The sequence below is a fragment of the Oncorhynchus keta genome, chromosome 13 (genome assembly GCF_023373465.1).
Source record: "Oncorhynchus keta strain PuntledgeMale-10-30-2019 chromosome 13, Oket_V2, whole genome shotgun sequence".
Classification (NCBI taxonomy): Eukaryota; Metazoa; Chordata; class Actinopteri; order Salmoniformes; family Salmonidae; genus Oncorhynchus; species Oncorhynchus keta.
Window position 1 is genome coordinate 20,852,513 of NC_068433.1, and position 16,873 is coordinate 20,869,385.

Genomic DNA, 16,873 nt, shown 5'->3' on the forward strand with positions numbered 1-16,873 from the left:
AGATAATATTTTCAGTATAGTTTTAGTTTTTCAAACAGATGTGTAAACTATTTAATTTCCCTTTTCGTTTCAATATTCATTTACTATAATAACCTTGACACGCACGCACACTCTCACACACATATACAAACAGATTAACATATACACGTGTATACACACACACACACACACACACACACACACACACACACACACACACACACACACACACACACACACACACACACACACACACACACACACACACACACACACACACACACACACACACACACACACACACACACACACACACACACCAACGTGGTCTACGCTGTTACATACATACATACCCTCACCTGCTCAATCTCTTATTGTCTGCCTCAAACCAACCAATACTCCTCACAAGCAGCCTACTAATACTCATAGGTCTCCACTCCACTCCAGAACAATATACATGTAGTACCATAAGCTAGAACCTCTTTATCCTGGCACCGCTCACAGTCCCTCAACCTCTCAACACCAAATACCTAGAACCAATAACCACTACAGAGTTTGACCTTTGACCCTTCCACAGGTCACTCCAGTAACAGGAAGCTGCATAATATAACAGTATAACATTTGACTCTTAACACCATTCCCGCCATTCGTCCTCTTGACGCATGCAATACTCACTAAAAAATGGTGTGTTATCATTCAAGTTGTGCCTACAGTATTTCTTCTCGTGTTGTCTCAGAGGCTCGCCGAAAACCATCAATCGTCCTGTTGGAGAATTGATGTGAAGTATTATAGGACTCAGGGGGCTCTAAACTTGGCAGGAAACTCTCAGCCCATTTCCCTTTCATGTTGACCTGATGGTCCATGTAGAAATACTGAACAGTCAGTCAGTTTAACTCCAACTTGACTGAGTGAGGTATAGCGTAGTGGATGTTCTTACAGACCAGGGTGCATATTTTTATTTTATTGGGATGGGAGGTTCCGGTGCTGGTTCAGGATTGGTCTCACTCACAGCAATCAAATGGATAGTTTCAGAACCCCTGTGAATGGTCATAACCTTTCATAGGCAAGTCATACAGTGTTATAACGCTTCTTGACTACCCTCAACTACAGTCCTCCTCTCCCCTTGCTCTCTCTGACCTCCCTTCCTCTGGCTTCTATCCCCCTTTTCTCTTCCTCTCGATCAACCCTTTCTTCCTTGTTTGTTTTTTTCGAGTTTCTACTTCTTTCTACGAATTCTGTGATATTCTTTGCATATTTAAACTTGGCTCATTCGTGTTCTCGTGTTTTTACTCTTGTTAACTTACTACGACTATGATTATTATTGTTGTTGTCGAAGTTGCTGTTGTCTTTGCTGTTACTATTGAAAAAAAGAGCTTTTACCAAATGAGAAATTGAGAAAATGATAAAATCTTATGATTTGGTGCATTTCTTATGCTGCATCTGACATCTTATAGTCAGAACAGAAAGCAAACAGAGGTTGACCTTTGAACTTCATAGATAGATATAATACACAAAAAAAATGACATTCTAGATTTGGGGCTTGCAAATAACCTTTATAATAGATTACACATCTAAATGCGTTAAGACAAAATGAAACGGTGTACGATCTTAACAGTTACAGTACATTAATTCATTATTCTTTGGAAACTCAGAGGCTGTTAGTTGAATCGAGTCAATTTTATATACTGTATCCACAAATACGCCTTAAACATAACATAGCTGAAATAACTGTAAAGAAAGTTACGTCTGAATTAAGTGTATTAAACCTGAATAGATCAGGAGATGTAAACTCTATATATGCTAGTTGAAATAGTCTACTTTTAGTTAGTTCCCTGCACTTATTTCAAATAATGAAAGTAGAAGCATTTAATTTATTTAGCTAACACCCTGGATACTCCACAGCGGTGTTCCAAGTTGAAGAGTCTAAGCAACATTTCACCGATTACGTTTCGCAGGACGTGTTTTGCAACCCCGTAACTAGAATGTATACTGTCAAATCAAGCACTTCTTTTCTCATTTTTATTTCTTTTGTCATATTTTTTCAGATTTTGTTTTGTTTTTCATTTCTTGATATCTTGTGTTACTGTGTACGTTGTTGTGATGCCGATCGATGAAACAATGAGTGGCAGTGATGCCACAATAATAATGCATCTCTTTGTCTTTTATTTGGGGTTTTGTTTGTAATAAAAATAAACACATTTAAAAAAAATTGTGAATGGATGCTGGAATAGCAACAGTAAAGGAAAAAAACACACACACACAGATTCAGTGATCATGGGTAAAAATCTACTATGGGATACTATACCGTGCTACAGGATACTACAATAGGATAGGGAGCATAGTGACGCTACAGGATATAACGTGACGCCGATCAGTTGTGACTGAGTCCTCTCCTCCAGCCCCCACATGAGGTCATCTCAGTCAGTCTGCACTGTGTTGCACTGAATCCAGACCTTGAGAAGCTACAGATCTATGAATCACAGGTGGTGACGACTGAGTACACAGTAGTGTGTGAGTCATGATTAAAGAACTAGAATAGAGCAGGATTCCACGCATTCTATTCAGTAATACAATGATGTCATCGAGGGAAGCCGGAGAAGAATGGGGTTAGAAGATGACAAGAAGATGATTTATTTGTTTTGTGTCATACTGTATCATTGTACATTGTACATATGTTGGATTTTAATTTGATCGCCCTGTTGCAGGAGATCTTTCCTGCAATTCAGGACATTTAAACTTGTAGTGTATTTGAGGTTTTAAAAGGCTTCTGAAGTTTGTAATTTCCACTTTGAAATTTCAGACTTGATTCTTCCTTCCGAAAAATGTATCAAACCCTACAAAAATGTATTTGAATTATAATCCACATAATAGTTACATTTCCTGTTGCTTCAGGATTTTTTTTCTGCTGTAGCAAACTGGCTCAAATTAAGATCCTGTCTCTGTACAGTAGGTATCCCTGGTCTGAGTCAAAAGCGAACACAAGGAGATATTTAAACGGAAAAAGGTTTTAAAGGTTAACATTTTTATAGGAAGTGAGTTTAGAACAGCAACCAGCGTTGCAGACATCATTTCGCAAACATGTATATACACAATATCCCCTCACTGGTTCTTCAACCTTGCCCTACTTGTTAGACTTCTCAGCGAAAGGCCTCATTGTGCAAAATAAGGCTTTTTAAAGTGGCAATACACTTTGACATTTGAAATAAAAGGAATTGGGGAGGGAAGTGCCCGACATGTTTTTCATCAAACGCTTTCAGCTATTTGGTTCAAGATCGGAATCAGGAAGTGAGAGTTGAAGAGCTGTGTGTGTGTGTGTGTGTGTGTGTGTGTGTGTGTGTGTGTGTGTGTGTGTGTGTGTGTGTGTGTGTGTGTGTGTGTGTGTGTGTGTGTGTGTGTGTGTGTGTGTGTGTGTGTGTGTGTGTGTGTGTGTGTGTGTGTGTGTGTGTGTGTGTGTGTGTGTGTGAGGGGTAGTGCAAAGTGGGTAAACACAAAAGGGAAGCAGAGAAGGATTAGGAAATCAAACAGGAACTATGTATACATTACAAAACCACATTTGACACTTTTGATCTAATGATGAGAAATGCCGTTTAGAGCTGGAAACCATAATAACTTGACTTTTGCTGTGTGTGTGTGTGGGTGTGTGTGTGTGTGTGTGTGTGTGTGTGTGTGTGTGTGTGTGTGTGTGCATGCGTGCGTGCACGTGTGGAAATTGCTGAGTAGAAACCAATGTGGTCCCCCACATACTACTTATAAACCAGAGTAGGAGTGGTGAAACATTAAACCAAACCACCTGATAGAAATACTTTGTTTGCACTGTCTGTATTCAAAACATACTGCTGCAAATGGCACGTAAGAGCGCTTTGGAATGAGAACAAGTATTGTGAATACTCGGGCTGCTTATATTATCTCCAAGCTACTGAAATAACCTAAGCTAGGATTACAATGGAAAAGAGACAAGAGTTGTAGAGCTCATTATCCAAAATCCTTCTCATTCAGTAGTCCACCAGCGTAGCTCCTCAGAGAGGTGCACCCGCAGTCTTCAGGCCAAGTCACGGTGAAATAGTCAGGTGGATGTGTTGTGCTCCAAAAGAGCTCCATCAGAGAATATTCCATTAGTTTAAAATTTTCAAAGAAGCAAGGGTAGAAACTCTTGGGAGAGTCCAGAAAGAAGTGCATAATATAGTTTCACTTGTAAGTCTTCCTTGTAGTTTCTGTCTTTGAAAAGGTATCATACAGAGTGTCTATAGGTAACATGATTCATAGTTATTCCAACGATTCAGATCGTTGGTCCAGATTTCACAATAAAAACGAATCCGGAAATATCACATTGGTGTGTCTCTTCGATACAAGTCGGAATAAGACAAAACACTTCCTTTAAAACAGGTTTCTCCTCCTTCCTTTTAAAATGCCCATCCTCTCCGGTAGCTCAGTTGACCTTAAAGAGACCGAAGTAATGCTTTCCCGTGATGTGGAGGTTGAAAGCGGGGCCTGTGATGGCTTTTAGCTCCACCCCCTTCTCCAGCCGCAGCAGGCCGGACACCTGGCAGGGTTTGAGGAAGTGGAACTGGTGTGATCCGGCTGCAGGCGTAGTCCCGTAGCCCTCCATGCACTGTAACCTCTGAAGCCGCTGGCTCCCCCTCACCACCGCCACGTCCAGCTTCACCAGCTGAGACTGGTTCTCATTGAACAACACCTGTGAGATAGAGATGGAGAAAATGAAGGAAGACGAAGCAGATAGCAGAACAACAGGGGTCAATCAGCGTTTGATTAAGCCTGTGTTGTTTGACAGGTGTAGTTCCGTCCAGGTGGACACAGGACTACAACTCCCAGAGGCTCACCTGACAGTACAGGAAGTAGACTCCCGTTCTTTCAACTGTGAAGATGCCTCTGTCTGCATTGTACTTCACCGCCTTGCTCATATTCAAGTGCTCGGAGTCCGTCCATCCTTTTATCAAGCCGTCCTCTCCCACTGAAACACAGACACACACATTTAAAGCACTGAAAGGGAGGAACCGGTGCACGCGTAAATATCACGACATATTATTTTCTCTTTCTTTATACTGTAGGTTTGTGTGTGTAGGGATGATTTATTACAGTATGTAACACTCATCGGGGACAGAGATCTTACGAAACCAATTCCAGAAATGCAGAAGACTTTTCCATCATAAATGTCATCATCCACGTTTATGAAGCTTACCTTTCTGAACAGACTCTTTGGTTACTGGTGGAAAGAGAGAGAGGGAAAGGGGAATTAGGATTTTAGAACTGTTATTCAATCCAAACCACTTCAACAGATGCTACATTATAACACTATGCCAAGTCACTTACTCTCAAACTGAGAAGCCACTTTCTTTCCATGTCCATTCTTCCCTTTCCCAGTTCCCCCTTGCAAAGGGAAGAAGGAAAAACGAATGAGTTAATATGACAGACGAGAAAAATTCAGAGGGGTTTTTGTTTTCCTTCATTTGTCACAGCTGTGGTGTGTGTCGTAGAAACCATAATGTATTCATTTGTGGTTGTTTATCCACCACCTGAATACTCAAACGGCTCTAACAGATGGAGAAGGATTTCCTTTCTCCTCTACTCCGGCTCTGCTCTACTCTGCTAGGATATCAGTCTTTTTTTACTTCCTGTTTTTTAGCCTACTTTTGTCTCTGTCTCTCTCTACTTTCTGTGCCAGCTGGGTCCAGTCAACTGAAACACAGTCAATTAAGAGAGAATAGGAGAGAAAGGGAGGATAGGGATAGATAGAGGGAGAGGAGAGAGAGAGAGAGAGAGAGAGAGAGAGAGAGAGAGAGAGAGAGAGAGAGAGAGAGAGAGAGAAAGCAAAAGAGAATGTGAGAGACAGAAGACAGTTAGGGAGAGATAGTGAGAGGGGGGAAAGATAGAGCAAAAGAGAGAGGGAGAGAGACCTTTGGCTGTTCTATGACCCAAATGAGCTGTGAAGGCCCTGTCAGGAGAAACAGGCAAGAGCAACAGCCATGGCCTCCGTTCAAATAAATACAATAAATAAAATCCATCTTGAAAACTGGGGGAGAGAGGGAGAGAGGGGGGTGAGACAGGCCTCGTTGTTCACCAGAGGTTTGTTTTAGCTCCAGTATCAGGCCTACAGGGAGTGATTCCAGGCCTTGATACTGGCTGCACACACACACACACACACACACACACACACACACACACACACACACACACACACACACACACACACACACACACACACACACACACACACACACACACACACACACACACACACAGTATATATTCACTGCAGGATCAGTTCACTGTAGGATATGTTGTGGGGGGAAAAAGAGTGGCAAACATTGAACACTAGGGGGGCCGCTTAGCTTAGGAAAATTGTGCCCCTGCTGAAATTACTAGCAGGTGGGTGACCCCATAGCATCAGGATTTTCTGTGGGTAAGCCTCAAGCGATACCGTTTCTTGATTATGCAGTTCACATTAACTGTAATGTGAATAGAGGCCATTCATCATGTGGAGTGTTATTTGCAGCTCTTTCCAGTCGCTAGCTGCAGCGAACTGAAAAGACGAGAGACCCAGGGATGTGTGTGCTTTGGGGACCTTTAACAGAATGTAACTGGCAGAATGGGTGTTGTATTTGGAATGAGGGCTACAGTAGATGTCTCAGATAGGGGGGAGTGAGGCCTAAAAGGGTTTTATAAATAAGCATCAACCAGTGGGTCTTGCGACGGGTAAACAGAGATGACCACTATAAGGAGCATTGATGGCAAATCTGATGGCCAAATGGTAAAGAACATCTATCCGCTCGAGAGCAGCGTTACCTGCCGATCTATAAATGACGTCTCCGTAATCTAGCATGGTTAGGATGGTCATCTGAATTAGAGTTAGTTTGGCAGCTGGGGTGAAAGAGGAGCCATCACAATAAAGGAAACCAAGTCTAGATTTAACTTTAGCCTGCAGCTTTGATATGTGCTAAGAGAAGGACAGTGTATCGTCTAGCCATACTCCCACGTACTTGTATGAGGTGACTACCTCAAGCTCTAAACCCACAGAGGTAGTAATCACACCTGTGGGGAGAGGGGCATTCTTCTTACCAAACCACATGACCTTTGATTTGGAAGTGTTCAGAACAAGGTTAAGGCAGAGAAAGCTTGTTGAACACTAATAAAGCTTTGTTATAGAATGTTTAACACAAAATCCAGGGAGGGGCCAGCTGAGTATAAGACGGTATCATCTGCATATAAATGGATGAGTGAGATTCCTACTGCCTGAGCTATATTGTTGATGTAAATTGAGAAGAGTGTGGGGCCTAGGATCGAGCCTTGGGGTACTCCCTTGGGGACAGGCAGTGGCTGAGACAGCAGATGTTCAGTGTTTATACACTGCACTCTTTGAGAGAGGTAGTTAGCAAACCAGGCCAAAGACCCCTTAGAGACACCAATACTCCTTCGCCGGCCCACAAGAATGGAATGGTCTGCCGTATCAAAAGCTTTGGCCAAGTCAATAAAAATAGCAGCATAACATTTGCTCAGAATCAAGGGCAATGGTGACATCATTTAGGACCTTTAAGGTTGCAGTGACACATCCATAATCTGAGCGTTAACCAGATTGCATACCAAAGTGCATACTATAGACATCAAGAAAGCCAGTCAGTTGATTATTGACACGTTTTTACAACACTTTGATGAACAGGGCAAAATAGAAATTGATCCTAGAACATTTAGGATCAGCTTGATCACCCCCTTTAAATAAAGGACGCACCGTGGCTGCCTTCCAAGCAATAGAAACCTTCCCAGAGAGGAGAGACGGGTTAAAAAGGTCAGAGATAGATTTGGCAATGATAGGGGCAGCAACCTTAAAGAAGAAAAGGTCTAAACCATCTGACCCAGATTTTTTTTTTGTCGTCAAGTTTAAGGAGCTCCTCGGACTCAGTGACCGCCTGTAGCGGGGCAGAGGAAAAAGAGGGAGGAGCATCTGGGGTAGTTGCATTAGTAGGTCTGGGAGATGAGGAAATGTTGGACGGGCAAGGAAGGCATGGCTGAGTCAAATAGGAATCCTGACTTAATGAAGTGGTGATTAAAGAGCTCAGCCATGTGCTCCAACCACATCCTCAACATTAAGGGGCATGGGCAGCTGTGAGGAAGAGGGTTTATTCTCCAGGTCTTTAACCGTTATCCAGAACTTCTTGGGGTTAGACCCACAGAGAGAGAACTGCTCCTTAAAGTAACTAACTTTGGCCTTCCGGGTAGCCTGAGTGCACTTATTTCTCATTTGCCTGAATGAGAGCCAGTCAGCCTGAGTATGCGTGTGGCGAGCCTTTCGCCAAATGGAATTCTTGAGGTGGAGTAACTCTGCAAGATCACGGTCGAACCAGGGGCTGAACCTGTTTTTAATTCTAATTTTCTTTATGGGGGTGTGTTTGTAACAATACCACTGAAAATATTTTTAAAATAAGGTCTAATCATCTTCAACAGACGGGATCAAGCTGATCCTATACCAATTTACAGGGACCAGGTAATTAAGGAAGGCTTGCTCATTCAAGTTTTTAAGCAAGCGCCTATGACAAATCAGGACAGGTTATTTCACTGAGTGGCCATTACGAACACAGGCTGTAAAACAGTGATCACTAAGGTATTTACAGAAAACACCAGACATACCTATCAGAATTATTTGTAATGATAACATCAAGGAGAGTAGCCTTTTCTGGGTGTTTGGAGTCATACCTTGTGGGATTGGTAATAATCTGAGAAAGATGTAAGGAATCTCATTACTTTAGGACTTGGTCGGGTGGTTTAAGCATGCCCCAGTTTAGGTCACCTAGCAGGACAAATTCAGACTTTGTGTAAGGGGCCAGGAGAGAGCTTAGGGCATTTACGGTACAGGCCGGTGCTGATGGTGGACGATAACACCCAGCAACAGTCAACAAAGACCTATTTGAAAGTTTAATGGTTAAAACCAGCAAATCAAATTGTTTGGGGACAGACTTGGTGGAGACAACCGAGCACCGAAGGTGTTCCTTGGTAAAGATTGCCACTCCACCACCTTTGGAAGATCTGTCTTGCTGAAAAAGGTTATAACCAGAAAGGTTAACATCAGTATTCAAAAAACTCTTTCTTAACCACGTCTCAGTAATGACCAACACATCTGGAGCTGTGAATACATACTTTCAATTGATACATTTTAGGTAATAAGCTTCTGGTGTCAACGTGCCACCCCAGGTGGAATCCAATAAGCAGTGCAGCAGAAAATGGGAGTAGGTATCACACCCACTTGGGAGAAGCTTTTTTTTTTTCAGGAAGCAGATTCCTTGTAGAAAATCTCAGCTAGCTAGTTGCTGTAGCTAGAAAGTCTCTGTCCACATTTTTAGGAAAAGGAGGATGTTAGCGAGCTATATCTCTTCAGTTTCGGCGAATGGTCCTTTACGACATCCAAACAAAGTTGTCCTATGGCTGTTGTATTTTGGAGATTGTGAGGAGGATATCTTCTGATGTGATCAAAGCAACAATATTGTTTCTTATTGAGGTTATTTACAATTGAAGTGTCCTGGCTGCATATCAGTTCTATTCAGTACTATTTCGCAAATATGAAACCATCACAGCCAGAAAAGGTGAGGATTTTTACTCTTCTAACTAACAACAGATTATTACATATTTCTATTATATTTCGCTGCCAGCTTTTTTGTTTTGAATAAGAGTGTCATCATATATTCCTGCACAAGGCTACTACTAGGCTACCTTTGTCTTCTTGCAAAATGGACAAAGGTCTCTCAACGCAACACTTACCAGACTATTACCGAAAACAACACTGACCAATAAACATTCACGTGGGCGTGGTCTGGCACATAAATGCATAGAAATCAGTCAAGGATATTCGTATTGTAACAAAATTTGGGACACGTTGCAAACACTGTCAAGACTCAACATATGCAAGAACATATCGACCTCACAGTGGCACTATAACCTGCACGTGTTGATATCTCTTGAGCCGTTTGACTCAAGAGTGATAGAATTTGGCTCACATGCCCAGGGATATGAGTCTAGCTAACCCACATGATATTTCAGAAACCACCGGCCCGATTTTGCCATAGAGATCTGCCCTTTACTAAATTGACTGGCCCAAGGGGGTTGCTATAGTAATCAACTGTAAGTACGTTAGTCACACGAGATATCTCAGACACCACTGGCCTGATATTGACAAAACTTGCCATAGAGATCCATCATTTACATGTTTACTGATGCCTTTTTTCATGTACATCTTGCTTCTGAATTGAACATCAACTCTCGAGTCTTGAGCAGTCTCCTCCTAGTGATTTTCAACCCAGGTTTACTATTGTCCATCCTCAGAATTATCTCCCGATGCACAGAGATGACGCGTGCACTGCCTAGTCTCAAATCAAATGTTACCAAATCACATTTTATTAGCCACATGCTTTGTAAACAACAGGTGTAGTCAAACAGTGAACTACTTACTTTCGGGCCCTTCCCAACAATGCAGAGATTTTTTTTTTTTTTTTATCATAGGAAAGTAAAAAAACGTAATAATAAAAGTAATAATAAATACACAATGAGTAACGATAAATTGGCTATATACACGGGGTACCAGTACTGAGTCCATGTGCAGGGGTACTAGGTAATTGAGGTAGATATGTACATACTGTATAACTAGGAATAAAGTCACCTATCGTAAACAGTAGCAGCAGTGTACGTGATGAGTCAAAAAGGTTAGTCCAGAAAGGGTCAGTGCAGATAGCCTTGGTAGCTATTTGGCTAACTATTTAACTAACTGGTACTCCGCTAGTTGACCACCTCCCTATAGCCTGTCTCATCGTTGTCGGTGATCAGGCCTACCACCGTCATCCCAGGGTCCTTAGCTTAGTGATGAGCTTGTAGGGCACCATGGGTTTGAACGCTGAGCTGTAGTCAATGAACAGCATTCTCACACAGGTGTGCCTCTTGCCCAGGTGGGAAAGGGCAGTGTGGAGTGCGATAGAGATTGCGTCCTCTTTGGATCTATTGGAGCGGTATGGGAATTGGAGTACGCCCATGGTGTCTGGGATGATGGTGCTGATGTGAGCCAGGAACAGCCTTTCAAAGGGTTTCATGTCTACAGATGTGAATGCTATGGGGGCAATAGTCATTTAGACAGGTTGGTTACCTTGGCATTCTTGGGCACAGGGACTATGGTGGTCTGCTTGTAACATGTAGGTACTACAGCCTATATATAATCCAATGCTTAATCATCAAAAAAATCGCCAATCTGCTCAATCTTTCTCAACAAATCATAGCTATTGTCAGTCTCATCGGGGGGAAGATCACTTTAGGTCCCTGAAGCGTGCAACGTGGTCTCCCTCCTCGTGCCAGATGGTTTCTCTGGGTTCTCTTCAGTCTAAAGCAGACCTGTAATTTCTGCATCAGTCACCCAGCTGCCTACTGTTTCCTGTGTCAACTTTTAGCAGCAGGCAGCGAGTGCCCATGGGGCTTAACCAAGGTGCCATTCAGCCAAGATTCCCCTGTAGTTAAATCCTGTGCTGCTCCATAAAAAAACAGAGCAGAGCACCATTGATGGGATCTATCATCTCTGATCTATTGTGACCATTTGGTTATTGTTGATTATGTATTGCATGTATGATGATGGGGAGGCAGAGAAAGAGGCATTGACTGCGGTAGAGTGTAATTGATGTGTAGTGCTATATGAATCCTTTTTTACTGGCATGCACACACACACACACACACACCAGCATGCAGGCACACACGCATGTACCATCTCTCTTCACCCTTTGGCCCACCAGCAAATCTCTCTTCTCCATGATGAGTTGGACAATGGCCTTCCGCTGAGTATTCACCTGTTGCAGAGAAGGAGAGAGAGAGAGAGAGAGAGAGAGAGAGAGAGAGAGAGAGAGAGAGAGAGAGAGAGAGAGAGAGAGAGAGGGAGGGAGGGAGGGAGGGGGGAGGGAGGGAGGGAGGGAGAGAGAGAGAGAGAGAGAGAGAGAGAGAGAGAGAGAGAGAGAGAGAGAGAGAGAGAGAGAGAGAGAGAGAGAGAGAGAGAGAGAGAGAGAGAGAGAGAGAGAGAGGAGAGGGAGGGAGGGAGGGAGGGAGGGAGGGAGGGAGGGAGGGAGGGAGGGAGGGAGGGAGGGACGGGGAGGGAGGGAGGGAGGAAAGGGAGGGAGGGAGGGAGGGAGGGAGGGAGGGAGGGAGGGAGGGAGGGAGGGAGGGAGGGAGGGAGGGAGGGAGAGGGACAGACAGGACAGGCAGACAAGAAAGAAAGGGAGAAAAGGGAGAGAGAGACCGTTGAGTTTATTATGAAGGTTGTCAAATTGGCTCCTGCTGCATATTTACACAGACAGAAGATTTCAGCAAAAACATGTAAACAAACAGCCTCCAAGTGTGTGTCAGTATGCCAGTGCAATGCCAAGGCTTAGAATATGTCAACCACTTCCTCCTAAACCGGTTGCGACACCAAATGCGTGTTTTTAGTGCCGCACATTCCTCACATTTCCTAACTCCCCTGCTGAGACTGAGAAGCAGGAAGAAAAAAACACTGTACTGAAATGTGTCAAGCCGGCAAAGTTGAACCAGTACTTTCTGAAGTACTGGGGCCTACCGTATATATATGCCAAAGGGGCCCTATTGCTTGAATTAGAGAGAGCGATGGAGGGGGAGGATGGAAGTAGGTTTCAATATACAGCTACTGTTTATGTGTGCTGGGCAGTGCAGCCTACGGGATGGTTTTGATATAGTGCCTACTGAGGTAGTCTGCCTGGACTGGAGGTTTGGTTTATTAGGGACCTGAACAGTCCCGGAAGGCTCATTGACAGATGGGCAGGAGCAGGCCACTGTTACTGTCAACCCCACCATAAGTTATATTAAGTGCATAAGCAGGCTATCTAAGGCTGGGCACGCATAATGTATTATCAATCAGGATGAGTTTTGAATGAATGAAAAGACCAGCAACTCATGTTAAAGGTCCAGTGCAGAGTGCATTGTTACAATCTAATACAGGGTGCATTACAGTGTAATATGCCTTAGAAAGCATCACTTCACATCCCCTTAGGACTGCAGAACATTCCACTGGTTGAAGCCTAGCCTACCTGCAATAAGTGGGCTTTACATGTTGCAAATAATTTAGGCCTTCTCTGTTTTACTGCAGCTCAATCCTTCAGTGCAAAGTCAGTTGGCTATAATGTGCTCTCGAGCCAAGAAGTCATGGGATTCCAGTAAATTGGAACACAACTGGCGGTAGAACGATTAAACTTGGCAGAGATACTGTGGACGCAGAATAAGCAATACATCTACGGCTTGAGTACACTTATTGGTAAGCAATAAAACGGCCGCTGTTACAGAATCCGCAGGACACCAGCAGTGAAGAGGCCCGCTATGTGTGTACCATTTAACGCCACAGGATGGGGGGGCTAAACGTGGCTTTTCATTTTCCATAGTCCCCTACGACGGTTTCTGTAACCACTAGTCAACAGACACAAAGACGTTGCGTAACAGTCATTTCAACAGCTCCAAAATTGTTTTTATGGAAAAAATCTGGTATCTCGTGACAGTATGTATGCAAGGCATTCAATGCAAAGTGCATTCGTAAAATTGTTACATTGTTACTTAGCTCGGCTACTTACCTGCTCCAATCGGTCTTGAAGAGTTTTTAATGACTGGGACAGGTCCCGCGTCTGTCTCCAGGTCCACGCCGTAAACAGTGCGCTGCAGGCGGAGAGCGACAGAGCCACCATGGCCATGAATGCCCAGACGAAGCGAAGTTTGCGCACTTTTCTCCTCCGCAGAATTCGATGCATGGTTGTTCCACATTCCCCGGTTACCATTGCAGACTATTCGAAATGTTCATATTAACTTCATTACAGCGACACGTTTCCCTTTTTTTTGTGAAATACAATCCAAATGCTCATATTATTTTGGCAAGGCGTGCAAGTGCTACCGGCCGCAGTACAAATGAGAGCTCAATAGCCCTATTGATAAAAGTGGAAATCATGTGAAATATGAAATAATTGCATGGGTTTCAAAACAGCAACTAAATAGACAAAACTGTTGCTTTAATCAACTAATTTAAACAGACGAAATATCTTGGACTGTCTGCCTTGCAGGTCGTAGCCAAATGCGCAATGTTGAGAAATTTTCAGAAAGTGGTGCAAATAAAGTTGTCGACTACATCCACTATGATTGCATCCTTCTGCCACTTGATTCGTTGAGTCAACTTCCTTGTCTTCCCACCGCCTTTGCAGCGGGGTCATATCTGGCGTTGACATACAGTACCGCGTATGATGCACTCATTCTGCCGCATCAGCTTTTCTTCTCCAAGAAGTGGTTTTCAGTTTAATGCACCGGTCAATGCACCGGTCATGTGCCAGACGCACGAATGCAAAGCCTTCAGCCCACAATTTGGATCCACTAAGCCACTATGTAGATATTAAAGCATTAGTCACACTATATTTGCTCCATTGCACAAATCAAAACAGAACTGTAGCCTTGGCTACAAGAATCTATTTGGACTGAACTAATTCATTAGTGTCCACAAGGTGGCTCTGGTGTATAGGGCAAGGCCCATTGTGCAAGACAGAGCGCTACGCACAGGCACCGCATGACCTGGAACACACTCAAAGCATCCAATGATTGTTCGTATATAACATGGTCAAAACTAAATGGGGTCACACCCAACTGTCCTGTGCCTTCTCTGTCCCCAGGAAGATCACCTCTTATTTAGTGTAAAATGTGGATGACAAAAGGCTTGAAATATCACCAATATCTCTACCTGTACATGACCATCTGATTCATTTATCACTCCAGTGTTAATCTGCAAAATTGTAATTATTCGCCTACCTCCTCATGCCTTTTGCACACAATGTATATAGACTCCCTTTTTTTCTACTGTGTTATTGACTTGTTAATTGTTTACTCCATGTGTAACTCTGTGTTGTCTGTTCACACTGCTATGCTTTATCTTGGCCAGGTCGCAGTTGCAAATGAGAACTTCTCAACTAGCCTACCTGGTTAAATAAAGGTGTTCTCAACTAGCCTACCTGGTTAAATAAAGGTGAAATAAAACAAATAAAAAAATAAAAAAAGGTTAGGTGTCATTTAAAATAAAACCTAAAGATATGGATCTCAATGGAAATGTACGCATTTAGGCTATTTTGCCATGTCCCCTGGTGTTATTCGTCAACTTCTACAAGAAATATAATCCCTAAAATAAAATATAGCGTATCTTTCTTCATGATTTTATAGTCTTTGTTCAAATCTCTCTCAACAATAAAAAAACTTAATGAGTACTGTATTTATATTATTACTGTATTTAAGTGTTTTGTGTGTCCCTGGTATCTCTTTCCACCCTGTTAGTTTATAGTAATGATCCTTTAACAAAACAACCCCTCTCCACAATGACATGGTTTCCACTAGATCCCTCAGCCAGAAAGTCAAAATCAGATACAGTGCATTCGGAAAGTATTTAGACCCCTTGACTTTTTCCACATTTGTTACAGCCTTATTCTAAAATGGATTACATTTTTTGTCTCATCAATCTACACACAATACCCAATAATGACAAAGCAAAAAAATATATATTTTTTTTAAATCTGAAATATCACATACATTACAGACTCGAGTCTTCGTGGGTATGACGCTACAAGCTTGACCTACCTGTACTTGTGGAGTTTCTCCTATTTTTCTCTGAAGATCCTCTCAAGCTCTGTAAGGTTGGATGTGGAGTGTCGCTGCACAGCTATTTTCAGGTTTCTCCAGAGATGTTTGATCGGGTTAAAGTCCAGGCTCTGGCTGGGCTACTCAAGGACATTCAGAGACTTGTTCTAAAGTCACTCCTGTGTTGTCTTTGTTGTGTTTTTAGGGTTGTTGTCCTGTTGGAAGGTGAACCATCCCCCCAGGCTGAGGTCCTGAGGGCTCTGGAGCAGGTTTTCATCAAGGATCTCTCTCTGTACTTGGCTCTGTTCATCTTTGCCTCGATCCTGATAAGTCTCCCAGTCCCTGCCACTAAAAAACATCCCCACAGCATGATGTTGCCACCACCATGCTTCACCGTAGGGATGGTGCCATAGCAGTGTGATTAAGGTTAGGATTAAAATCAAATTTGAAGAAGATAAATTGTAGAAGTAGGCAGGGTTTCGCCATTAATTATGACTTTGCTATTGTGGAACCTAGTGACGACCCAATGTGCCATGATGTTTGTCTCTTTGTCTCCACCCTCTTTGGAAAAAGTATAGAGAAAATTAATCACATAATAAAATTTTTAAAAAAAAGTTTGATATAGAAGTTAAAATCCTCTTCAATTGTTTACTCATTCTCAATTACCCACAAAGCTATGGCTTATTTAGGCTCCACATTTCCACCCTGTTAGGATTATGCGCCTAACAGAGGTGGAAAATGTGAATTTAAGTGCCTGAGCTCGACCAATATTTGTTTCTGAAAGTCAAATGCCCTTTTTTCCCATATAATACAAAAAAAGTAAAAATGTCTACTTCCAAAAGTCCAAAAGGCACAAGATAGTCAGTGCTTGACTAGCGGAGTACCAGCACATCTTTTAAAATATTAGCTCAAAACTATTGTGGAGCTCCTGCACCTAAATATAAACAGTACCGGCACCCCAAATTAGTACCTGAACCTATTTCAGTCCAAGTCCTGAAGATTCTAGGAATGACCCGTCTATCAATGGAACTACAGAGATAGAGAGTACAAGTACCCTACCTACCACAGGATCTAATGTAAGCAGCCCATTCTACTAGAAGATATAGCCAAATTGTGGCTATTCTAGCAAAATAGCCTATTGTACAGAATAGCCAAATGTCATTATTTCCACGATGACAACATTTTATGTCAGATGTATATTTATCAATAGCTGGTTGGTTCAAGGGAATATATTGAATGATAAAATAATAGGAGCACACCACTG

General features: G+C 42.7%; 2 protein-coding genes across 3 annotated transcripts in view; one reads left to right on the forward strand and one right to left on the reverse strand.

Moving 5' to 3' along the window:
• The window catches only part of LOC118392011 (chromodomain-helicase-DNA-binding protein 3), a 33,829-nt gene extending 31,700 nt beyond the window's left edge, over positions 1-2,129 (forward strand). For both annotated transcript variants that reach the window (XM_052459610.1, XM_052459611.1), the window contains exon 39: positions 1-2,129. This exon is cut by the window's left edge and continues 1,266 nt beyond it. The gene's annotated coding sequence lies outside the window, so the exon portion shown is untranslated.
• Positions 2,130-3,316: 1,187 nt separating this feature from the next.
• On the reverse strand, positions 3,317-14,351 carry LOC118392010 (tumor necrosis factor ligand superfamily member 12-like). The gene is made up of 6 exons (XM_052459612.1): positions 13,581-14,351; positions 11,720-11,801; positions 5,308-5,364; positions 5,177-5,200; positions 4,818-4,948; positions 3,317-4,672 (listed from the first exon to the last, which is right to left on the reverse strand). Exons 1-6 carry the CDS (start codon positions 13,779-13,781, stop codon positions 4,406-4,408), a joined length of 762 nt encoding a protein of 253 aa, XP_052315572.1. The 5' UTR covers positions 13,782-14,351; the 3' UTR covers positions 3,317-4,405.
• Between the last annotated feature and the right edge of the window lie 2,522 nt (positions 14,352-16,873).